The sequence below is a fragment of the Macrosteles quadrilineatus genome, unplaced genomic scaffold (assembly GCF_028750875.1).
Source record: "Macrosteles quadrilineatus isolate MER2022 unplaced genomic scaffold, UCM_ALF_1.0 Scaffold_5__1_contigs__length_97177068, whole genome shotgun sequence".
In the NCBI taxonomy this organism is placed as follows: Eukaryota; Metazoa; Arthropoda; class Insecta; order Hemiptera; family Cicadellidae; genus Macrosteles; species Macrosteles quadrilineatus.
In genome coordinates, this window is record NW_026542598.1 from 27,195,870 (window position 1) to 27,221,329 (window position 25,460).

The following is a 25,460-nucleotide window of genomic DNA, read 5'->3' on the forward strand; positions in this document are numbered from 1 at the left end:
GACAACAACCAAAATCTCTTGGGAGTTGTATTCATAAAATACCAGCAGTTTGCCATTTTGGACGGGGATATTGTCAGTTAAAACCTTTTTATATTCAGAACAGCAGTTTGTTTGCATATCAAGTTTGTGTTTTACGATATCTGACAGCTAAACAAAACCAACTGCCCTGCAAAAAAGCACTTGGGATATCTAATTTTAGTAGTCTGTATTTGATATTTGAAGATTTTAGAACAAAACAGTCAGGTTTATAAATCTTTTTAAAGTAAAATTGAGAGCTACTTCCCACACTGGTTATAAGTAGTTAAACCCCCCTCCCCACTTTTCCTTGAAACACTGTCTGAGAAATAAGAGCATGAACGTGTTATTATCAGACATACACTTAAACATACAGAGTCAAAGACAGAAATGAGATAGGACATTATTCGTCTTTTGTTGTGTATGAAATGAAAAAATATAAAAATAAAATATGCCAACCAAAGTAATGTTCAGATACAATTAGTATTTGAAATCATTTTTAGTATCATCAAATTGTATTATTATATTGAATTTACTCATCATAGTACAGTGATTATGCTGACTAAAATAAAAATGGTGTAAAAACAACAAAATATAAGGTTAAAATATATTTTAATCAGTACAAAAGAATTATTGTGTAATTCAAAGACTCGTAAAATAAGTAACAATGTAATAAGTGAATTGTGGAAACTAAGAATCAAAATCATTCTCAATTTAACAATATACAGTAGATTTAAATAAATATACAATATTAATGCAATCTACACTTTAAAATACTAAACAAATTTCATTAAAAGTTAAGTAAATTGTAATAAATCTGTCAAATTTGCCCATAAGTGTAAAAGTTTTTTTTTATTACTCATTATTGAAACATGTTGTCAATGATTCATATATGAATTGAAATTATCATATTTCCTGCTTGAGTACACACCATAAACTAAGGTTTGATCAATTAATTAACAAACAGGAATCAAGTTAGGCCAAATGCAAAACCTGGTAATCTTAGTAAATTCTAACAAAAAAACACATACATGATTTTAAGCTGGTTGAACTCTTTTTCTATAATAAACCATAATATATTTCATAGAAATTGTAGGCTGAATAATATTTGAGCAGTAGTATCTTGACAGCTTGTATTTTGAAAACATTCTACCTTCCAATTTGAAACTTTGAAATGAAATTTAATTTGCAAACAAATAACAGGTAGAAAAATTAAGATTATTTTAAATCATTTTTCGTTTCTGGACATTAGTACCAGAAGTCAGTCTTCAGATGACGATGCATTCGTACGGGTAGTGGAAATCAGCACCGATTGAACCTGGCTTGGGACATGCTGCAAAAAATCAACTGTGTTAGTAGTGTATATATTATATATATTTTAAAATCACTAATATTATTAACGCCCTGAAATGATCCTTAAGAGGCAATAGAGTCGCAACTATCAGACCTAAACCGGTTCAAAAAATTAAAACAGATATTTCCGCGACCGCAGGAGATGCTGAGGGCTTTGCAGATACAGTATGACACGTCTGCCTTCTTCAATAAAAATTCTTATTCCTGTAGTTATAGGTTTTTCTCTGTGTGAGTCGGATGGAAGGAGTCCATTGCACAGTATATGATATCAGCATACTTTGTCAGTAAGTGAATTTGTATTCTAAAACTGACTAAACGAGGTGATGACTTACATTATTGGATGACTATAATCAATCAATGCTCACCATGTTGACATCGATGGCCGTAGTATCCGGTGCCTTCACATCTGCAACGGTATCCTGGAGAAACAGAGGTCTGACTACATGACCCACTGTTGAGACATGGACTCCTTTGACAAACATCATTCCTACGTCCTGTTGAACCAAAAGTTATACACCATTAGAAAACACAGAAAATCACTTTGTGAATGGGAAATTGCATCTTGAATTTAAACTTCAATGATTGAATAAGCCCCCCTCAATCATAAAGTTTAAGATAAGGATGTTCTACTCTTTCAGTGCTAAATCCCAATTTTCTTAATCATAGAAAATATGTATGATAATTTTATTTAAATAGACCCCAGCATTCCAAATGAATATAACTAAGTAGTGTATATAGTTTGTTTACCATTCAACAACTTCAGTACTTTTTAAAATTCACTTGATTAATGTTAAAGAATATTTTTTCAGATATACTTAAATTATTGTCATTTAAAAAAATATTGATCTCTGTACTAGAAAACCGAATCTCTAAATTATTATCAAAACTTAGGAAAATTCTTGTTTTTCGATATTCAATCGGCAAATTTTAAAGATTTAAGAAATAAAAGTCAAGACCAAAACTGCTGACATAGTATCATTATCACAGCTTAAAACTGAAAATATGCAGGCAACAGCAAACCATTCTTAAGCTGACAGCAATCAAGCAAAAAAATCACCACTAATATTGATTTAAAAATTAAAAAAATAATATTGTTGAAATTATATTCTCAACTGCAGCAGGTATTCTAGATACTGTACTTTTTTTTAATTCAACAATAAGTTCAATACAGTTCCATATGAATATTTTTTAAACAAATAAATATTGATCACTTAATGTTTGAAATCTCATATCCATCAATAATTATTATGTCAGTGTCAGGAGTTAAAAATTTATTTTTGTGTAAGTTATTTAACTAGAGCGCGCCCGTGGTCGAAAACACAACCAAAAGTATTGTACATTATTGTGCAAACTTCTCTACTTTCACCCCCCCCCCCCCCCCCCGTAAATAAAACATGTGATTGGAATTTCTTCAATTTGTTTTGATTTATATTTTGTCACCAGCATGGCAACCCATAAGGCCTATGTTAAATTTTAAAATTTCAAATTCTTTTGTGTGCTTATTTTCTAGCCTATTTTAATTTATAAAGGGGCTCTGCACATCTACAGGAAAATATCTCTCATTTGGTACCAACAGCGTGTAATTTGGTCCAGTAGAATGGTCGCAGGCTAGCTGTCACAAGTTTTGCAAAAGTTTTTTAGTATATAAGAAGATTCAAAAATCGTTTTTAGGTTTAAAGTGCATTATTCACACGTTCATGCTATCACAGAATTAGGAATCCAATTCATTTCGGTTTTGATTGCAAAACAAACATTAAATTATATTATCTACCTGTATTTTGTTGTAACCCTTGTAAAGTTTGGTGCTTAGGTTTCTAGATTATAGTTCGGCCGCTTAGAAAACGACCTGCGCGCTAATGCTAAACCAATGCTGGAGGAGGTCGCTTTCTAAGCGGCCGAACTATAGTAAATCCATTTTTGAGTAGTTTTCGGTTTTAAGATTCCAAACCAGTTGAACTAACTGACCTTTCAGAGCTGTCCTGCACTCCTCTTTGTTAACGTAGATGTAGTCGGAAGGACAACCGATGCCACAGAGACATTGTCCAGCCTGAATCCTGCAGCCTGGTCTCTCCTCACACCCTGGCACCCCTACCACGGCTGTAATCCAGTCAAAATTGTTCATTTAGCAAATTATCTATATAGGGGTGCTACTGCCGTAGCTACTTACTGTTACTTTCTCCCCCTAGACATAGGTTTCCCGTAATTTATTAGGTGTACCTGGGGGTGTCCAGCCCAGACTTTATCTTGCTTGCTCATCTTAAATTAAAATGACTGCCGTTTTGATTAGGGGTGCGATATTGACCTCTGGTTTGCGCCATTCAATTTCTCTTGATAAACCCTTTAAAATGAGGGGTCACATGATAGGTGTGTACGTTTAAAAATTTGGGGCTGCCCCCAAAATACCCTATTTTGGGGGCTGGGGCAAAGTTGTAACTTTGATGAAAAAGTGCAATTTTTTATGTTGTAAATATGTGCCGAGTTTGTTTTTCCTGCTGCAACGCGTTAAAAAGTTAAATGGGGGGTTCCAGACATTTGCCTAACCCTGTATGGTAATCAGGACCGGATAAAAAACTATCAGGATTACTAATTTATTAGCCAATTCACTGTATGCATATTTATAAAATTACAATGTTCCAGTTGGGCTGATTGTTCAAATTGTTGGTACGTACTAGCATTGACTATAAACTCTAAAGTTTTGCCACGTGATGCCAGTTTCACCTTTCAAATTAAAAGAAAAACAATAATTTTTAGCTGTAAAACATAATGTGACAGCGAAACTTTGTAGTTGAATAGCAATTTTATCACATGTGAGACATTCCACTCATGCTTTTGCCGTCTCGAATGTCACACAGCTGACGCACAGATGTTTGTAGACTGCATCAGTAGCAATGGCATACACCCTATGTATGAGCTCACCGTAGCTAGACAAAGAGAAGGATTACTTCCTACTACTTCCCTATGTAAATATTAGGCATACCGTACACTTTAAATAATAAAGATATCTACTCCGATCAAGTGCAGTCTAAGATTTTTACAAAATTCACGACATTTTACATCAGTGTGAACAATACTGTGAACAAAATAACTAGGCCTATTTAATAGTAACAATGTGGGTTTGTTAGAACTGGAGGCACCGTGTAAAATCATGTACCGGTATATTTAGATAGGGCTAAAACATGTTCAATTTTTGCTTTACAATATTGTACATGTAATATTCACACCCATTATTGTTATATTGTTCACTTTGGCCATCAGCAGCAAACACACAATTAAATAATAATAATAGTGTTTTGTTGGTACCGGTTTCTGTACAAAACTAAATTTTCCGTAAGCACCTCTTAAAAATAGGTTGCAAACATTAGATAGGCCTACTATTTTTGATAGTATACAGAATATCCTATTTTTGATAGTAATATCCATGTTAAGCTAAAAAGCCAGTGCGTACTGTCTATAAACGACCAGTTTAATAGCTTGCCTTTGCCAGGTTTTAACGGAACAATAACAAATCATTGACCCGTAGAAGAAGATAACATTGTTGTAAACAATCACTTGTATCACAAACATTTACTATTAATTAATTTGCAGATGAGCTGCTTTATTTTAGGGATGAGAGTGTTTTCCGTAAATAATCTCATTCCAGAAATCGTTCATTAAGAAATGCCATCACACAATAATCAATAACAAAACGCAAATTAATTATGCAGCTTGCAATTCAATTTTATTTACTCTAAAATATTGTAGTTCGGTAATTTGTGTTTTTTAACCCCGAAATAGACTTGCTATCTAGGCTATATTAAAATTAGAATGGATATATTATTAAAAGATTGAGAAGTGATAAAGGCACTTTAACTAATTTATAAAAGTAATCAGGGACAATTTCACAATTATTTTTTTTGAGTTTAGTGACGAGGTTATGGACAATATCTAATACAGATCTAACAGTATTAGAAAATTATATTGTTGTTTTTGTCCGTTCGCCTGTTTGTTTGATGAACGCAAAAAAATGAACCGACAAAACAACAATCGTTATTCGTTTACTTTACACATAGGTAGGCGCCATTTATAATATCAAAAGCAGACAACATTATACAAAGTGATTAGAACACATGTAAAGCAGACATTTCAGAAGTTCCACTCAACTTTTACTTTAGCACCCTCATAGCTCCATTGTTTAAACACAATAAAAAAGAAATACAAATATTTGGGTAGTTAAGCCTATTTGAAAAATGGTTTATCAATTTGAAAACACAACAAATATCTACACTCATGCTAGGAAAGAAGACATGTAAATAAATACTATCTTTTAGGTTATTTTTTCACTACACACAAGGTGTATAAAACCGTAGATGCGTAGATTAAAGGAGTAGACAAAAATATAAATGTCTACTCCTCTCATAAAACTGCATCATGGTGAAGATGAGAAGAATGAGAAGTATAAAAACTAGTTTAAAAAATGATAGATTAATAATTTCATAGCCTCCTCTACAATGCCGCGGCGAGACATGGAGATAAAAGTGGCAACACCGCTGTACCGGCAAACCGAAACAGCTGTACTAATTTATAATGTAATTTTACAAGTTTGTTTAATGCCTTGGCAATAAGCTGGCCGGTGCGACGTTGCCACACCAACGCCGCGGAGGACGCTATGATAATTTACTTGGTTACAAATATAAAATCTTAATTCTAGTAGATTTTACTTAACATGCATTACAATAAAATACAAGACAATGGAGTTTTATGAAAGGTTGCCTACCAGCTACGATGGCCAGCGTGATGACGACGCAAGGGTGTAAGTGCATGGCTGTGTGGCTGATGGGATACAAACACAGACACAGACTGAAGCTGTAAGCACAATCTGTGACTTATCTCATATCCTTCCGTTTTGTCAAGGTTAGCGACCTCCTCCCCCTCCCCCAGAGTCTATCTCCAGATTAGAACACATGTGCACTTGGGCTGTAGCTATCTGAGAACGTCAGCCTAGCTGCTGCACTTTGATCGTCATTGATTCACTGATAGTTGGGTTGTAATAGCTAACTTGTTGTTTACTCTCCATATTTTGCTGACTTAATAGTAATCAAGAAATATAATTAAATTTTAATTTTAAACTACATGGCACATGGGATATTTTTAATGCTTTAGCTTGAGTAAAGAAAAACAAATAGGAAAGGAAAAAATAAAGGGTATATTTTTATCAGGTTTATGTTAATATGCCATTATTCAATCTTAAGAATAAAAAATAAATACAATATTCTGCAAATCGTTATGCATGTATGTAGAAAGAAAAATGTATGGGAAATACAGAGACTAAAATCTGGAGTACGGTATTTATTACTGTTGCAATAGCACAGGAAACAACATTTCTATTAAATGTGTTTTTGGAAACAACTCCATATGCACTTTTCTATCGTAAATAAACTATGATCTAAAAATCCTTCAGTGATATATTTAATGAGCAAATTGAAAATGTGTTAAGAATACATATTATTAATTTTAAAAAAGCTTATACGTTTGGATTTCCAAACAAACAATAGTTGTCCAAAAGTTCATCATGCTCAAGAATATTTCACATTCCCGGTATAGTATCAGTGTGCATAGGGGTTTTTTTTAAGAATTATTGCTTTAGTATTGTGCTATTTTCATTTTGATTTGGCAATTACTCCATTCACTCCAAAGCAATAATCTTTCCATCAATATAAACATACCTCAATTCCAAGTATACCCTCATTCTTAGTACTCTACTGTATTTTTTAAACGTATCTCCGGAAAGGGTATAAGTGCACTGTATTTCTCAATCTATCATCCTCTTGCATTCTCTACACTGTATTTTTAGATTAGACATGAATCATAAATTAAATATACAGTACTTCACATCATTTATCAGTTCATTATCTTCCACAATTGCAAGCAAGTACTTTCTATACTTCAAGCTGTGCTTCAAGGTTTTTACATCTTTGAGCAACTAGTTGAATGTGCCAGTGGTATTAAACATGTAACAGAGAAAACAAATTTGGTGAAATAACTTAAGAAACTCTAGACACTAAAGGGGGAATAATCGCATCCTATATTATAATTAGGTTACAAGCAAACTGAGATACATTCATCACATAAAAAACATTGAAAATTTAAAAGTATCAAATATATATGTTGGAAACATAATTACTTTTAGCTTAGAAAAGAAAGTTGACAGAACAAAGAAAATTAATGCAATTAAAAAGTTCGAAAAACATTTGAAAACACTTTATTTGTTACTTAACCCAATATATACCCCAGCCTGACTTTTACTGGACATTTTAATTTGTAAATCCTCTGGTTCAAAGAATTTGATTATGTAAAATTGCATTCTATGTGAAACTTTTCAAAACTACTTATACTCTAACCAATTAAGAATATTATTTCTAGGGATGGACGAGATTGGATTTTTAGTTTGAGACGAGATTTTTTATTTCTCATGAAATTTCGAGACGGGATTCCCCTTCTCATACATAATGGGAAATGCACGTGTGACATTTTTACGTGATTTTGTAACATTATTTATATACAAAAATCATAATAATGGGCAATAATATTAAAAATCTTTTATTAAAAAGCATCAGTATAGAAAATGCTATATTAATTACGCCTAACTTAAAATAACCCTTACGCTTAGCAAACATGGTGATCAGTTAGGATTGAGTTAAACTTATCCAAAAAATAAAATAAATCATAAAATAAAAGCATATTAATTTGTATAAAATACTTACATGGAAACGCAACTACAACACGCTCTTGTATTGCGGATATTGCATTGACTTTTTGCAGGCGTTTTAAATCTCGTCTCAAAAAAATATCTCGATAAAAAATCTCGTCTTGTAGAACGAGATTTAAAATTTCCCGAAAATGTCCCGAAATTTCGATTAGCGGTATGGGGTCACAAATTCAGTCAGTAAAAATATGTTTGGACCTCACATAGAAACTAGAATCTTGTTCTTAAAGTCAAGTCCACACGTGGCGAATTGTCTCTCGAAACATTGTCCGCAGACTGTCTCTGTAGTGTTGCCTTTTGTATCTATCTATGTCTCCAGATGATCAGCCGACTGTCAGCAGACAAATTTGCGTGTTTCTGGAGACAAAATAAAGTATTTTCTTTCTTTTCATACCAACGGAAAAACCGAGACAAGATACAAGTCTTTTGACTCAATTCTGCATGTGTGGACGTGTCTGGAGACAGAAGATCGGATACAACTCAAACCCGCTAGTGTTCACTGTGTAGTTTTTAGGGCCAATGAAATTGTAGCCCTGTACTTTTCTTTGTTATCTTTGGCCAAGTGTCTGTTTATCTTTTGTGGAACCCTTTACATGTACAAATTTAACCAAAATTAACATGTGTTGAAGGGTGTGAGGTGAGAGGCTAAAATGAGGTCCCACTTAATAAGGCATTATATTTAAAAATTTTGAGCTGCCCCCAAAATACCCCATTTTGGGGTCCCGGGCAAAATTATCATACAAACCAAAATGTAGTCCTTATAGTTTCTTGTTAAGGTGATACTGAGTTAAGTTTTCCTGTTACAACTCTTAAAAAGTTAATGGTGGATATTGATGTCTATTTTTAAGTGGGCTCTCTCATGCTGATGAAAAATAAAAGTTGCAACCATTCTGTTATGGGTTGAGATAGAGACCTCAGGTTTTCACTGATATTCTTTTTAACTGATATTCTTTTTAACTTTTTAATGACCTTTACAACAAGTTGCCACTTGGTTGGGCTTTATATTTAAAAATTTTGAGCTGCGCCCAAAATAACCCATCTTGGGGGTTCCGGTCAAATTTGGTATACAAAAAAGTCTACTTTTATACCCTGTAGAGGTGTGTAGTTTGCTTTCTTAATATAACCCATTAAAAAGTTAATAGGGAGTGCCCATACTTTTGCCCAACCCTGTATATGGAGGAGGAGGATGACCAAATTTTGGCCCTTTCACTAGAAAAAGCTTTAGATTCCCCAATTGGCTTTTAAGATTTCCTCATTATAAAAAATACAGATATTTAATTGTTTAAAATGGGTTTTATCTTAATTTTTACACTATTTACACCTTTCTCCCTCTATATATGGAAAAAGTATAATTTTTTTAAAGTTTGAGTTTTAGGGTGGATAAATCCAATTTGTGACCCCTGAACTCAAAAACGTTGTTTAGAAAGTGATGTCTGAGTGGATATGTGAGTGTGGATATGTACAGAGCTACAGACCACACCCTTAGTCCGATTTCGATGAAATTTAGCATCTGGGTACCAATCCATGGTATATAGGTTTTTTTTTATATTTTAGAAATTTTTATTTTGAATGGTCATTCATTTCCCAGAAAAAAAAACCAGAAACATTGAATTTTCTCCAAACTGGCCCGAACAATTAAGATTAAAATTTTGCATAGGCCTAGTCCTTTTAACTTTAAACAAAACGGTACAACCCCCATTGCTGTAAAGATTATGGTTCAAAAGTTATTTAGTTAATGTGATTTTATTTTAAAAACCCATCAAATAACAGAAAAATTGTATTTTTTTTAAAGTTGCTAGACCGATTTTAGTAAAAATTTTGCAGGCCTATGGTGTGTTCCTTATTATAACTAAACAAAATGGTACAACCCCCATTGTTGTAAAAACTAGGATTCAAAAGTTAATTCAACTTTTAGGATTTCCCCATAAAATATCATAGTTACTCCTACTGCTTACCCAAGAACCGTTTTGGCCTCCCCTGTATTGAAAAAAGTGGTTTTCGAAGTGATGTCTGTGTGTGAGTGTGTGTCTGTCTGTATGTGTGGATGTGTACAGAGCTACAGACCACACATGTAGTCTGATTGTGATGATATTTAGTACTAATTTATGGTATCTCCAAGTACTTTTTAAATTTTTTTGAAGATGAATTTTTAATGGGGATTTTCCCATAAAAACCCATCAAAATCAACCCGAACCATTTTGAAAAATTTTTGTATGTTATAGTCCTTTAAATTCTGAATTAAATGGTATGAATCTCATTACTGTACAAATTACGTTTGGTTCAAAAGTTATTGTATGTTTTCCTACGAAATCCCAGAAAATCGGATTAAAACAAACCTGTTTTGATTTAAATTAGTATTTTTTATGGCCCTTATAACTCCAAACAAAATAGGCGGACCCCCCCCCCCCTAATTGCTGAAAAAATACGATCCAAAAGGTAATTCAACTTTTGTGATTTTCCCTATAAAATATCATACTCCCACCCCCATGAGAATGTATGTGAAGAGTATGTAGGGTAAGCCGCAACACAATGTAAAAAAGCGACCAATTAACAGAAAATCAATATTTATATCGAATGAAATATTTTTATCAATAACAAGACTCTCATGGGGATTATAAAATAAGTCTGGTTATCAAGGTTGACTTCTTATTGAGGTTTGCAATAACATGTGCTTAGAGGTCAAATACGGTAAATTTGAGGGATTTGAAAATTACACTTGTTATCAAGAGTGATAGAGGGTCTTCTTATCGAGGTTCCACTGTATAATTTACATAATATATCGTAGATTTTCTCCACTGTTCCCTTTTCGGAATAAAAGATTAATTTCTGATTCTGACATCCAAGTCACTTTAATCCCACAATAAGACATTGCAAATACATTGGCTTTTTGGATAGAGAACAGGAAAATCATTTAAGATAAAATTATAGAAAAAAAACTTTATGTACACTATACAAAGTCTGAGTAATTATCCCATGATATTGAGAGTTTTGCGTGTTCTGCTGATCGGTGTGCCTGAGCGACGTCGCAGACGACGCACAGCCTCTCGCAGGTGTTTCGGCTGCACTGCACCCGTCTCCCCCATCTGTTCCATCACGTCCAGGGCTGTGTTACCAACAGAACAACTTCAGCTCATTTCCAATAGAAATTAAATGTTCACTCCATGTACAGAGTTTTTTTTTATCTAATCAGCCATTTTTAGTTATTTGAATTACAAAATTAAAAAGGCTGCAATTTGGAAATTTTGAGTTGGACCAAGCTATTTTTTATACAGGACTCTTCAGCCTAAACATGTATAGACTACCTAGTTTTATAAATAAAGGTTTGAACAATTAAAAAATAAAAATATTTGTGTAAAAATACAAAATGACAAACTTCTCATTATCAAAGTGTTTTGGAAAAAAGATTCTTGGTTTTGTTTTATATTAAACCACAGAACCATTTTCCGGGGTTTGACTGTTTTATCTTCGGGACACCCTGTAGAACTTAAACATTCCACTCCCATGTAAAGTTGTAACCAGTTTTAAATTTGTCTGATGGTCTATTAACGATTCCTGCTTGTGTGCACCAAATCTTTTAACCAGCCTAGTTGAAATATAAACTGGTTGTAAATAAACTAGAGTATCTGCTTATAATTGTAGCATCTTTTGCATCATATAAAAGATTACAGAACCAACCATAGGTATAGAAATATAAAAGAAAAAATATAATTTTGGCACTAGCTTACTCTATGAATGGCTCACTTAACTAAGTTCAATTAAAAAAAAAAAGTGGCTACAGCTGAACTATTAACGGTGAACTATACCTTCTTCGACAACTTCCCCGACAAAGACTTTAGCGATCCCTGACATGGCTATCACTACATTCTGTGACACAGAGCAGCCGGTGATTGTCTGCATCAACTGAAAATTATTTTGGCATTAATAACTTGTTAAAGCGTACGCTAAGAATGTTGAGATATAATCTTTGAATGAATTTAAATACTTTATAATTATTTTATTTTGTGAACATTTAGGCCTGTGGAATTGTTAAGGTTTGTTTTCGAAAGAGAACGGTCTGAATCCTGGGATTTTTATGTGTTAGCTAGCAAATTGATGATTGGATAGCCTAATGAAAAAAAGCATCTGAGTTCAGCATCAACCCCGTTTGTGAACCAACCAGCAACCTTCAATTTTGAAGGCTAGCATTATGATCAGTCGGCAATCCAAACAAAATCTCTGAATTTGGATATTGCTAGCAGACTTCTCATCCGATTGCAAAATCAGAAGCCCGGTTTTAATGTGTCTTTATGAATGAAATTGTTTAGGCAAATCTTTTAAGAACAGTACAGCAAAAATCACAATTTGCTGAGCCTAAAAAATTTATAAATAAAAATACTTTATAAAAATGCCATGTTTTTTTTAAATGCACTAAAAAGTAGAAAATAATGTATAAATATGTTGATTATGAATATGTTGATAGAATAAATACTTGTAAGATATAAACGAAAAACGTGGGGCGCATGCCAACTTACAATTAACTTCACCTATTGAACTATTATGATCTATTGCATGCGCCTCACGTTTTAAATTCTAAATCTCACAAGTATTTATTCTCTCAACATATTTATAAATTATTTTCTACTTTTTAGTGTGTTTAAAAACGTGGCTTTTTTAAAAGGTATTTTTATTTATAAATTATTTTCTACTTTTTAGTCTTTAGTGTGTAAATAAGTCTATTTTATATGGCCTATAACCAAAACCTTATTATCAATAATCAGATGTTTTATCTTTACTTTGAAATGCTTGTTTTATATTTTTAGAATATCTCGGGAGCAGAACATGTACCTCTTAACCTCTTCTCTTCGTCAAACTGTCAAATTTAAGTATTTACAGCTGACTTAAAATAATTGATATACCGGGTGTCCGAAAAATAACTCCCTAGTTTTATCAAATTTCTGAGGACAGTATTCGTTAGAATGGACAAAAATAATTCTTTGGGCCTGTTGAGTATGCTCTTAAGTTTTAGTTTCGTACGTTGGTATTAAGGTTGGCACACCTGTTTGACCTTGAGCGTGTAGTTCCACCACGCGCCGCGCCGAGCGCTAGACTCGACTGTCTGACTGTCAGTCAGTCAGTGCAATGGCTACTCCACAGCAGAAAGCACAGTGCGTAATTTGGTTAGTGGAAACAAAATCTGTTACTACTGTGCAACGTAACTTCAGACGTGAGTATGGTGGCAGTGCACCTGATCCGAAATCGATTCGCAGTTGGTTAAAACAATTTAAGGAGACGGGAAGTGTTTTAAAAGGAAAACGGCCGGGTAGGCCATCTGTTTCAGCGGAGAATGTAGAGAGAATCAGAGCCTCATGCCAACGCAGCCCTATGACGTCACTAATGCGTCGTAGTCTACAATTAGGATTACCAAGATCTACTGTCTACGACGTGGTACGTAAAAGACTGAAATTACATGCGTACAAAATCCAACTGGTCCACGAAATAAAACCAAATGATAAACGCTTAAGGTTAGATTTTGCTGTGGACATTCTCAACAGAATTGATGAGAATCCAAACTACCTGAACAATGTTTTGTTCACTGATGAGTCAACGTTCCATGTTAACGGGGTTGTAAATCGCCACAACTGCCGAATTTGGGGGTCTGAGAAGCCACGAGAAATTGTTCAACACCAACGAGACTCGCCTAAGGTTAATGTGTGGTGCGGTTTAATGAACGATCGAATTGTTGGACCTTTTATTTTTTGTGAAAACACTATAAATGGCGATATCTACTGTGAAATGCTTGAACTGTACGTGTTTCCACAGGTGGATGACATCGAGGCGGAAAAAGGACTAGTAATATTCCAGCAAGACGGTGCGCCGCCCCATTACAAAAAACGTGTGCGCTCGGCCTTAAACGCTCGTTTCCCGGCAAGATGGATGGGGAGAGCTGGCCCGATCGCGTGGCCTCCAAGAAGCCCAGACATAACACCACTGGATTTTTTCCTGTGGGGTTACGTTAAGAACTTGGTTTATTCAGAAAAGAAACGTGACATTGACCATCTTCGTCAAAGAATCGTAGCTGCAGTAGAATCAGTGACACCTGATATGTTAACTAACACTTGGAGAGAGATACCGGTTAGATATCTGTAGAGCTACAAATGGGTCACATATCGAGGTGTACTAATGTCAAAATAAACTTGAGTAAACCCTCTTTAATTTCATGTATTAGATATAAGAATATGTATTCTCTACAATAAACAATCGTTTATCAAAACTAGGGAGTTATTTTTCGGACACCCGGTATTTACATTCTTTCAAAATGTAAACATGGAAACTTTGGAAGCCCATGGCGCGTAGCCCAAGGGAAATATGAAAATTATATGATATAACATTGCATTGTCATCCATTTGTGAGCTATGTTTCAAGTTTCAAGTCTCTAGCTCATCGAGAACTTTGTTTAAAATTGATATCAAAATTTGTAAGAAAGCGAGCTAATAAAAACAAGCCCATGGGGCGTAGCCCAAGGGAAATATGAAAATTAAATGATATAATATTGCATTGCAATCCATTTGTAAGCTATGTTTCAAGTTTCAAGTCTCTAGATCACCGGGAAGTTAGTATGAAATTGGTTGCAAAATTTGTACCGGACAAGAAAGCGAGCTAATAAAAACGTTTAAAATAAACGGTATCAGCATTATGACACATACTTTCTCCCGTTTGTCAACAACCTTTATCATGTGTAAGCGGTGAGAGTAAATATACGGAAATGGGATTAGTACAATTTTGATTAGAATTTAAAGGACTATAACATACTAAATTTTTAACAAAATCGTTCGGGCCATGTGTATCCTAATAAATATTATTGTGCTGTATTAAAAAAGGTTAGCTGGCCAAAGGAAATATACCTGCTTAACTCTCATAGCAACTTCATGAGTCATTATCACGGCCACTGCCTTCGAAGTGGCAACGTTGCAAGTAGGGTTGTACTTGTAACGGCAGTTTTGTTTGGAAGCAGCTAATGGTATTTGTGTATTTACGAAAGCATGGTTACTGGACTATGAAAATATTGACTCCACTCGAAATGTACAGATTGAAATGTTCAATTCATATTGTTTTGGTTTTCAATTCTGTATGTTTTATTTTCAATATTTTAAAAATTTACGTTCAAATCAATGAAGTGTGAATTAATGAGCTGATGTCACCTGTCTGTCATGTTATCTTATGGGAAGTCTGTCACTAAACAAAACCACTTGTGACGTTGCCAATTCTGCCAGACCGCGTCCTGGAGTTAAAGGAGGCCGTGGTCATTATACAAGCATCATTCAAGTGAATTATAGGCTACCTTTAAGTTTAAATTTTGGTTCGCTGGACTCACCCTTTTAATAGCAGCCTTAGGGAAAGCTGATCTCCGGTACATTTCATACCTATCAAGTTGGGCTTCTGTGAAGTTGGATACCAAAACCCTGAAAAATTCAAAATTCAGTATATACACTGATTATTTGTTTTTAGATCAAAATGATAATGCATCACAAAAAAGCGTAACCATCAAAGGTAGGTTCGAGAGATTTCATGACAAAAAATTATGTTATTAAGTAATGATGTAAAAAAAAAGAAAAATACCCCCGCCACAGCAAACCTGCAGACTGACCGAATTTCCATTTACCTGGCTGGATTTCTACAAAAATATTCCCTTTAAAATGTTTTTCTTCCTGTAGCTGTGCGCCCGTACTATGCATGGGGATAGTATAGCCTAGTCAGTTGAAGTCACTGGTTAAAATACTACCTCAAGCTCACCATTGAACACTTTATTCTGTTGACATTTACATTAACAAAGGTGCTCTTGTATTTTTTGTGAAACACTGAGAAATTAAGAGATTAATGCTCTACCAACAGACATACACACAAAAATACAGAATCTAACTAAGTAAGGAATTTGCTATGATTTAACAAGTACAGTTTGCAAAGTACATATAAAATTAGTAAGCGCCGTCAATGAGTGGAAACCTAATATTTGTAAGCTATTGGCGACAATGATTAAAAAAAAAATTTGCTAAAACTAGGATTGTTTCTGAATTATTAGCATTATTGCAGAGATTAAGACATTTTATGTTTTATGGTAGGCCTACTAATACCTACCAACTAACTACTGTACTGGAGTTTTTTTAATGGCCTTTTTTTCTTCAGGCAAAAGAAAACTAGATAACGTTGTAAACAAATATGGATAACTTAGTAATTTCTTATTATTTTTTAAGAGATAAATCATTGTAAATTGCGTTAGCCTAGTCATACATTATAGCGTCCTCCCCTTTGAGTAGGTCTAATGTGGGGTTTCTTGAATTATTCTCCCAAGTGGAGGTGTTTAGGGATAATCTAAGTAAAACTACGACAAAAACGAATTTAAACTATAAAATAATCAAATGTATTTCTCATTAGTGTTTTCATGACAAGGAACAATATTGGACAACAAAACAGACAGCTGATAGTAAAAACAACATTCATATCATCTGTATGACTATTACAAATAAATAGAAAAGGCAGGCATTTTCAACACTTTCCCTTATTTGCATAGTCCAAGATTTTCTCGCAGAACTTGAAGTCTTGGTCGAGGTATAGGCTTCGTTAGTATATCTGCTAGTTGATATTCCGAACCGATGTGCTTTACAGTCAGCATCCCTATATTTATCCTGTCTCGAATGAACAGGTACTTCCGCTGAATATGTTTTGTATGAAAGTGAAACTCGGGGTTTTCACAGAGTTTTCTTGCTGATTCGTTGTCAACTTTCAGGATAGGAACAGCAGACAATCCTATAAGTTCTTTGAACAAACGAGCAATCCAGATTGTTTCTTTTGAACCAAGATTAGCTGCAATGATTTCAGCTTCACAAGTTGAGTCCGCAACTAACTCCTGACGACGACTAAGCCAAGTTATAGCTGCACCCGCGTATTTAATAATAACTCCACTTGTTGAACGCATTGTAGTTGGACAACCAGCAAAGTCCGCGTCACTATAGCACTCCAGTAGACGTGTTTTAGGTTTGGATTGGTACACTAGCTTCTGGTCCACAGTGCCGGTCAAATAGCGTATAACACGCTTTGCTCTTGTGACATCATCTTGTGTATAATTTTCTAAGTGACGTGATAGAACACTTACACTAAATGCAATGTCAAAACGAGTACCACGTGCAACATAAAGTAGGGCTCCAACTGCCGATCGGTATGGAAAATCGGAGGCTTTCCCTGGTGTTTGAGCTGTGAGCTTCTCTATGGGAGTAAGTACTGGCTTGCATCCTTCCATGTTAAATCGAGAAATGATCTTCTTGATATACGCTGATTGGCAGACCAATATATCACCATCACTTTGAGAAATTTCGAGTCCGAGAAAGTATGACACTTCTTTAGCAACAATTTCAAATTGTGAACGAAGTTGCCCAATAAATAAGTCCATTTCAGTCTGACTAGTTGCTGCGACTAATCCGTCATCAACATAGAGTGCAACGATGATTTTTCCAGCAGGGGTAGGACAAATATAGACACAGGGATCTTCACGGCTCTGTCGAAATCCTAAGCCTTTCATGAAGTCGTCAAACCGTTTATTCCAGCATCGAGGTGCCTGTTTCAGGCCGTATAAGACAACAAACACGATTTGTCCCATCTGAATATCCTTCAGGCTGCTTCATAAAAATCTCTTCTTCAACGTCTCCGTACAAGAACGCAGTTGAGACGTCAAACTGCCGTAGAACCATCTTCTCAACAGCTGCGATGGACAATATTGATCGAACGACCTCCAGACGAGCAACCGGGCTGAAGGTTTCAGCATAATCATACCAGGTCTCTGCGCACATCCTTTGATGACCAATCTCGCTCGATATTTGTCAACACTTCCATGAGGATTGCGCTTTATTCGGTAGACCCACTTGTTGTTGATAGTCTTCTTTCCCGGAGGGAGTTCGGTCAATTCCCATGCACCGTGTGTATGCATGGATGCCATTTCTTTGTCCATTGCTGTTTTCCATTCAGCACTATCTTCTGAACTGATGGCTTCAGTGTACGAATTAGGTTCATCGTCAACAAGAAGAACTTCGGCAAAGTTAGACGAGACGTAATCGTTTAGCCACTCGGGATGCCTTCTTTCCCGAGTCGAGTGCCGAGTTGCAGGATCGTTGGATAACTCTCCATCTTCACTATCACTGCTACTTGACGGGTCCTCAGTCGGTATAGGCTCATCATTACCCTTCACTGGAGGACTAGGCTCGTCAATAGTCTCTTCAACTTCTTGCCAATCTTCTTCGATGTCATTGGTTTTATCAATCTTGATAGGCCAGAAGGCCACTCAACTTTCTTGTCACAGTTTCCGACGATTTCGTGAAAAACAACGTCACGAGAGACTACGATATCTCTTCTCTCTGGGACGTAGATTCGATATCGTTCATCGCCATCGTATCCAACCAGGTAACCAACCACAGCTTTCTTGTCCATTTTTCGCCTCCTCTGAACAGGAACATGGACGTAGCACTTTGAGCTGAACACTCGCAGGTGTTTGATCCTCGGCTTTTGACCAAACCAGAGCTCAAAGGGTGATTTGTTGGCAACTGCTGACTTTCCCACTCGGTTCAAAACGTAGCCAGCAGTGATGACAAGTTCCGCCCAGATCGCTGCAGGAAATGTTACATTTGGATTGGCGTACTTGAAGGTCCGGGCCATTTCGACGATTGTTCTGTTCTCTCTCTCCACAGCACCATTTTGCTCGGGTGTATACGGCGCTGTCAGACGTTGGTTAACACCATATTCTCTGAGAATTTGATGAACTTCAGCGTTGTCAAACTCACCACCGTTGTCACTGAGAAACTCTTTGACGTGATGACCAATTGTGCGTGCTTTAGACAACACTTCACGCAACGCTTCCTTCACAGCAGATTTTTCCCTTGCGACAAAACAGTATCGATACCTTGAAAAGTGGTCTTTTATGACGATTAAGTATCGGCGACCTCCGAAGGATGGGTCAAACGGGCCGCAAACATCACCGGATAACAACTCACCGGGGGCTGAGGGGCGTTCTCGTGTTCCAAATGGTAGACGGTGTGCCTTTCCGAACTGACACGGTTCACAGATCTCGTAGTTGGCTGGCACTTTGATACCCATTTCGGATTCGAGCTTCGATTGGACGTATCGTTTATCCATGTGACCCCAGCGCTCATGATATAACTGCAGAATGCGATTGTCTTCTGCTGCATTAGCGCAAACCTCAGATGGTTGAACTGTGTGAAATGAGGTACGATACAAAGTTCCACCACAGTTTCGAGTACCTTTGAATACAGTTTTTTCGTTAATAGTGAACCGACACTCGGTATTAGTCGATTCAAACCTGCTATTAGGGTTTCGATCATGAGCTGCGAGAATGGACACTAAGTTCCGAGAAACGTCAGGAACATACCAGACATCGTTGAGTGTGAACGTTTCCAGTTTTCCATTTTCATAGTTCGCTACTTCAACGACTCCACTGCCAAGAGCTTTTACAACTTCCTTTCCCGCCGCCTTTACTGTTGCGTTCGAGTTTGCAGGAAAAGGTTTGTACTCCGTGAACCAACTCAGATTTGACGAAATGTGCCGCGTAGCACCATTGTCGATCCACCACTGGTCGTTCGTGGTCACGATATTCATGTCACTGCTGATGGAAATCAGCGCACTTCTGTTGTCGGTCACGTTAACTTGCGAGCCCTTTGTTCTCTTCTGATCATTGTCACTCGTTTTCGAACTAGTGCTAATGCCGTTAGCTCGAGCTGGATACACAGGCTTGCCGTCAGCTTTCCATTTAGAACACTGGCGAATCCAATGACCTTTCCCCGAACAGTATTTGCACAAAGTGTCACCTTTTGGTTTCCTATTCTTCTGACCACCGCTGTTTGTGGCACTAAGAATGTCACCAGCTTTTGAAGTAGGAGCAACATTACGCTCATGAAGGATCAATGCAGATGACACATCTTCAAGTTTCTTGCTCTCGTTTGCCTTCATAAGTAAGTAGCTAGACTTGAACGATTCAAAACGCTTCGGCAAAATGTGTAACACTTTTGACACAAACAGGAGCTCAAGAAAATCTTCGACTGTTTGGATGTTACGCGTTTTGAGGCCAGCTGCAAATTCGCGGTTTTGATTCTTCAATCTTGAAAGCACGGTCGGGGCATCCTCGGTATCATCCCATTCCATACTGAAGAAATCCAAACACTGACGAAACAACTGATCTTCTGCCTTGTTATCGAACTGCACGATCAAAATGTCCCACGCTTCCTTAGCTGATAATCTTCCGGAAATACGTTGATGTAGATCATCACTAACGCACTGAGAAATGACTATTTTTGCCTGAGTCGTGGATTTGTTGAATTTCTGAAGTTCTTCCTTTTCGGCTTTAGTCGGAGGCTCAGAGAGGGTAGGCTTTTCTCTCTTTCCCTCGACGATATCAACCGCGTCGAACAGCTCTAGAACGTCCAACACTCGATCTTTCCACGTCGGCCAATCTTCTGCTCCTTTCAATGGTTTTATACCTTTCACGTATTCCATTTGTAGAGCTGGACGAACTCGATCGAAAGATATACCAATTGAGACAGAAAAATACGTCAGTATAAATTGTTCTTACCGTACGTAGTAGACTAGATTTCCCAACACTGTTATGCACATAAAACGATGCTGGCGACCATAACCTCTTGAATTATTCTCCCAAGTGGAGGTGTTTAGGGATAATCTAAGTAAAACTACGACGAAAAACGAATTTAAACTATAAAATAATCAAATGTATTTCTCATTAGTGTTTTCATGACAAGGAACAATATTGGACAACAAAACAGACAGCTGATAGTAAAAACAACATTCATATCATCTGTATGACTATTACAAATAAATAGAAAAGGCAGGCATTTTCAACAGGGTTACTAGTACCGGTATGGATAGATTTCTTATCGGACACACGACTCTCGTTGTGATGAGCCCCATGTCAGATTGGGGACGGGGTCGATTGTAAAACCATGCAGATTGACTTTGTTTTGGGTAGACTTTCCTAAGTGGGGCCAAAAACAATGGAATGAACATATCGATTAGGCCTATTTGATATATCAAGTTTGGTTAGTTAGGTTAACCTAACCTAACTAACCGAATGAAATAATCGATACAATATTTTCGTTCAGTGTTTTTTGGCCCCACTTAACTTATGAGAGTCGAACCTTTGTTTTCAATCTGAGCAAATCAGTTAAGGGCACATAAGACTTATTGGACATAAGAGCGGTGTCCCCTACCCCGTAACGTTCAATTTTAATGCTCAGGGATGTGCAATCACGGGCCATAGATTGTTTTCAGGTTCTTGACAATAACTATGAATGATTCAGTGATACGAGGCTAGGCTTAACTTTTTGAAGTAGAGTTATGTAATAAGGTATTGGGGTACACTTCCATATCTGTTGGCACATACAACCGAATGAGTAATATTGATTATTCGATTGTTTAATTTGATATATCGATCGATATTACTCATTCGGTTGTTTGTGCCAACAGATATGGAAGTGTACCCAGGTATTGAACCATTAAAAAATGTGTTAAGTTAGACCCCCAGTGGGAAAACCATGGGTAGGCCCAGTGTTGGGAAGTAGCGCGCTACAAGTAGCGACGCTACAGTAGCGCGCTACTTTTTTTGTAGCGTTAGCTGTAGCTACGCTACTTTTAAGATTTTGTAGCTTTAGCTGTAGCTAGCTACATTTTTAAAGTAGTTGTAGCGGAATTTTAGCTACTTTTCTCGCTACATTAACATTTTTTGAGATAATGATTTTTATCATAACCTCAACCTTACGTAAAACCTTTCAAACTGAGATTTAAAAAAAAAATTAGGCCTACTTTCTTGGCTTCATACAGCTGGTTGCAGCCGTTTCATTCCCTATACAACGTTGCGTGGACATAGAGGCCATTAAATGAGTGTTATCCACATTTTTGGCTCTCATTTCCTTAATTTACTACTCTATGATTACTGTCAGATTAAATAAAATCGCTAGATGCAGACGACGTTTAAACGTTACCGGTGACAAGAGAAGCTATTGAATGCTTGCAAGTGATTGACAGGGAAATTAGTAATCAATTTAGTTTCTTTATTATATCGATAGTGTTTCAACTTGGGTTTTTATGGAAACCAACACTAAACCTTAAAATAATGAGAAAGCTGGTCTATCAATCTCTGCTTCAGCTGTTGATTGTGGTTCATCATCACAAGCCCTTCCTTGGTTAGATTACGAAGATTTTTCAAAGGTTTACTAAATTAACAAAGAAGAAATTACCTGATGTGATTTAAGATATGCCTAGACTAAATGATTATTGTAACGAAAAAATCTCCATATAACATGAAACTTACATTGAAAAAATAGCATAGTTTGCTCCTGCTAACAGCTCAGCTCTTGTATAGGACTATTCCTAGGCTATGCTATGGTTTAAGACGAATACCAAGTTCCAAGTTCAATTATTAGGAATATATCTCTTTTGTCCTTGCAAGAACAAGCCTACTATAGCCAACTTGTTACATAGCCAAGTAGGCCTATAATATAGGCTACTATTATGTTATTTTTACTTTACAAATTTCCACATGTTTAAATTAAAAGCCGATTTCAGGATAAGTTGCTGAATACTGTTTTCTGTACCAACTAGGTTGAAGCACAATTTGCAATTTGCCCTATGCATAATGACAATAAAGGACGATTTCTTGACATTGAAAAGTGTTATTCATAGAACAAGTAACTTATCACTATGGTTAAAAGTTATAACAATGTCGTTGTTAACATTAAAAGTTAAGAAAGGCAATAAACTCCAATTTCAGTAGGCTAACTTAGGCTCTGTAACACCAACAAGAATTTGTAAATAATCGTTTTATTTACAGTTTTATTGGTCTTAATTTTTCATACAAGACATCTATAAATGAATCTATATTAAAGAAATAAAATGAGCTTTTAAAATATAGTTTGGTTGTAGGCCTATGTCCTTTGAACTTAATGAAATTTACATATAAGATGCTTAAAAATAATGCAATATTTGAAAATAAGTACTAAATATGATGGGAAACCCAACTATTTGGTTCTGTTGTTTTAATGTTAGGTATATAATGCCAACAAATTAAATACAATCTAGGAATAATTTGTTTTCCAAGTAATGTTCGACACAATCATTGACTATATATACCTGTATGTATATAGGCCTATAGTCAATGATACAATACTGACATATTTTGTTTAAATGTTTGTTCAATAAAAATGTAGTTGCAATTAATTTTACATTTACCTAATGTGCGTGGAATAAAAAGTAACGTCTTTGGAAAAGTAGCTAAAATTGTAGCTGTAGCTACATTTCATTGTAGCTGTAGTTGTAGCTAGCTACTTTTTTGGAACTGTAGCTGTAGCTGTAGCTAAGCTACTTTTTTGGAAATGTAGCAGTAGTTGTAGCTAGCTACATTTTAAAAGTAGCTTCCCCAACACTGGGTAGGCCTAAACGGGAAACAGTAGGCCTAGTGTTACAGTTTACCTTAACCCCAGATTAGCCCTAAAGAAGCTTAGGCTCGTTGCACACACACCGATTTCGGACGACCGATTTTTTACCGGCCGTCCAAATTCCAATAGTGAACCACAGGCGGGAACGAGACCTTGCACACACGCCGACCGCTGGTCAGCGCCGGTAAAATGCCGATGAGCAGCCGGCCACTGCCACTGCATAACGCCGGTAGGTACCGGGAGTGTGCCAGCGACGCAGTGGCGTACGTAACTAAATGCAAGCTTGCACACAGACCGATTGTTTGCCGACCGTCTGGCAGTTCTCGTTACACCATCATCCATTTTAGGCGACTGCTCTTCTGAATTTTTAATTAGTTTTGGTAGTGTGTGTTTATAACGTGGGTGACTTAATAGATAAGGATGCTATTGACATTCTAAAAAATAGTTGAAAATTTTACTGCTATCAAGCTTTAGTTCTTCAAAATGTGTGTGGAATGTTCCCGTTTTTTCTCTGCTTTGATTAATTGGATGAATCCAGAATATAGGCCTACGTTTAATCCTTCTTAATACGTTGATACAATAACCACATAGCAACAAATCTTTTAGGATTAAGTACGGTATTCAATAGTCTCGTCTCGTCCTCGACACAACAACAAAGACTGGTCGTTTCGCCGATAAAAATCCGGTATGTGTGCAAGCACCATGAACCGATAAAATATCGACCGACTTATTACCGACCGTCCAAAATCGGTGTGTGTGCAAATAGCCTTAGGATAGCTGGCTACAAGCCGATACCATAATACAGGCTCATTTAGGCCTACTTACTGCATTTTCTCTCTTTCCTCTTCTTCAAGTTCCTTCTTGCTTTTTTCTTTTTTCTTGTCAGCATTTATGTCATTCGAGCTCATAACCTGATCTGGTTTTCCTTCTGCATAACTATCATCCAAAGTTCCTCTGTTAATACTTGAATCCAAATCAGTAGATAGAGAAATAGAGGAGTCAGCGTGTTCCACAGGTTCACTTTTGATCTCATAATCAACTGATCCCTCGTCAGAATAGTCACTTTGCCTTTCTTCAAAGTTGGAAACAGGTGGCATATAATTGTAGTCGTCAGAGTTTTTACTACAAACAACTTCCTGGCTATCACTCATGGAAGAATAGTCTTTTTCAAGTATGCTATCCATAATTAATTCTCAAGATATACTCTTTGATTTTGTAAAGTAGATAGGAAAGATACAGGTAGGACCTAGCCTTCACAACACGAACACAACAACAACAGCACAGGGCAACTCAGACGGATAGCGCTGGGTTCACAACGATATGGTAGGCATTCGGTTAAATATCGAGCTTGTTTTGAACCGGATGACAGACATCGACTTTTTAGTATCGGCTCTGGGCTCTGGCTCACCGGCTGTCTCATGGTGGAGGTGGAAGTAAACTATTGCCTTGGTGCCTTCTGCTGCAGCTGCTCCTATGTCTGTCGTCAAACGTCATAATGTGGCCTTGACGACGGAAGGCCAAAATTTTATTCACAATATTACAGTGAGAGTGAATGCAAATAAATAAGTACAACATAATATCTGAACCTGGCATAAAATTTGTCAATGAAAATGTTTATTATCCAATTACAGTAAGGCTGATAACCAGCATGATGAATATATAAGAACTTAAATTACGGAGGAATTTTAAAATTATTATTCCAGTATCTTGCGCAATTAATGCCAGATAAATGACCACCCCCTTACTTTTAAAAGCGTTTAGATGACCTTTGCATATTTCCTCCATAATAATGCACTACGGTATGCACCTTCCACCATGCTATGCACCATGAAACTGATCAAAAGGAACAATGTTGGAATAAATTAAATAAC

General features: G+C 36.2%; 2 protein-coding genes across 2 annotated transcripts; both read right to left on the reverse strand.

Annotated features, from left to right (window-relative positions):
- Positions 1 to 610: 610 nt before the first annotated feature.
- On the reverse strand, positions 611 to 6,265 carry LOC128993887 (adhesive plaque matrix protein 2-like). Its single transcript, XM_054417956.1, has 4 exons — positions 6,122 to 6,265; positions 3,334 to 3,465; positions 1,734 to 1,862; positions 611 to 1,348 (listed from the first exon to the last, which is right to left on the reverse strand). Exons 1-4 carry the CDS (start codon positions 6,165 to 6,167, stop codon positions 1,284 to 1,286), a joined length of 372 nt encoding a protein of 123 aa, XP_054273931.1. The 5' UTR covers positions 6,168 to 6,265; the 3' UTR covers positions 611 to 1,283.
- Positions 6,266 to 11,032: 4,767 nt separating this feature from the next.
- Positions 11,033 to 24,859, reverse strand: LOC128993885 (transcription initiation factor TFIID subunit 11). Its single transcript, XM_054417953.1, has 4 exons — positions 24,415 to 24,859; positions 15,462 to 15,549; positions 11,914 to 12,010; positions 11,033 to 11,213 (listed from the first exon to the last, which is right to left on the reverse strand). The coding sequence occupies exons 1-4, from the start codon at positions 24,771 to 24,773 to the stop codon at positions 11,077 to 11,079; spliced, it is 681 nt and encodes a 226-aa protein (XP_054273928.1). The 5' UTR covers positions 24,774 to 24,859; the 3' UTR covers positions 11,033 to 11,076.
- Positions 24,860 to 25,460: the final 601 nt, after the last annotated feature.

Excerpts from the sequence above, each read along its gene's own strand:
- LOC128993887 (XM_054417956.1), bottom strand. The coding sequence starts at position 6,167 with ATGCACTTACACCCTTGCGTCGTCATCACGCTGGCCATCGTAGCTG. Across the intron at positions 3,466-6,121 it reads CACGCTGGCCATCGTAGCTG|CCGTGGTAGGGGTGCCAGGG; the intron begins GTAGGCAACCTT and ends ACTGGATTACAG. Across the intron at positions 1,863-3,333 it reads GTGCAGGACAGCTCTGAAAG|GACGTAGGAATGATGTTTGT; the intron begins GTCAGTTAGTTC and ends TTGGTTCAACAG.
- LOC128993885 (XM_054417953.1), bottom strand. The coding sequence starts at position 24,773 with ATGGATAGCATACTTGAAAAAGACTATTCTTCCATGAGTGATAGCCAG. Across the intron at positions 15,550-24,414 it reads GAGGAAAGAGAGAAAATGCA|GGTTTTGGTATCCAACTTCA; the intron begins GTAAGTAGGCCT and ends TGAATTTTTCAG. Across the intron at positions 11,214-11,913 it reads CGGGGAAGTTGTCGAAGAAG|CCCTGGACGTGATGGAACAG; the intron begins GTATAGTTCACC and ends TTGGTAACACAG.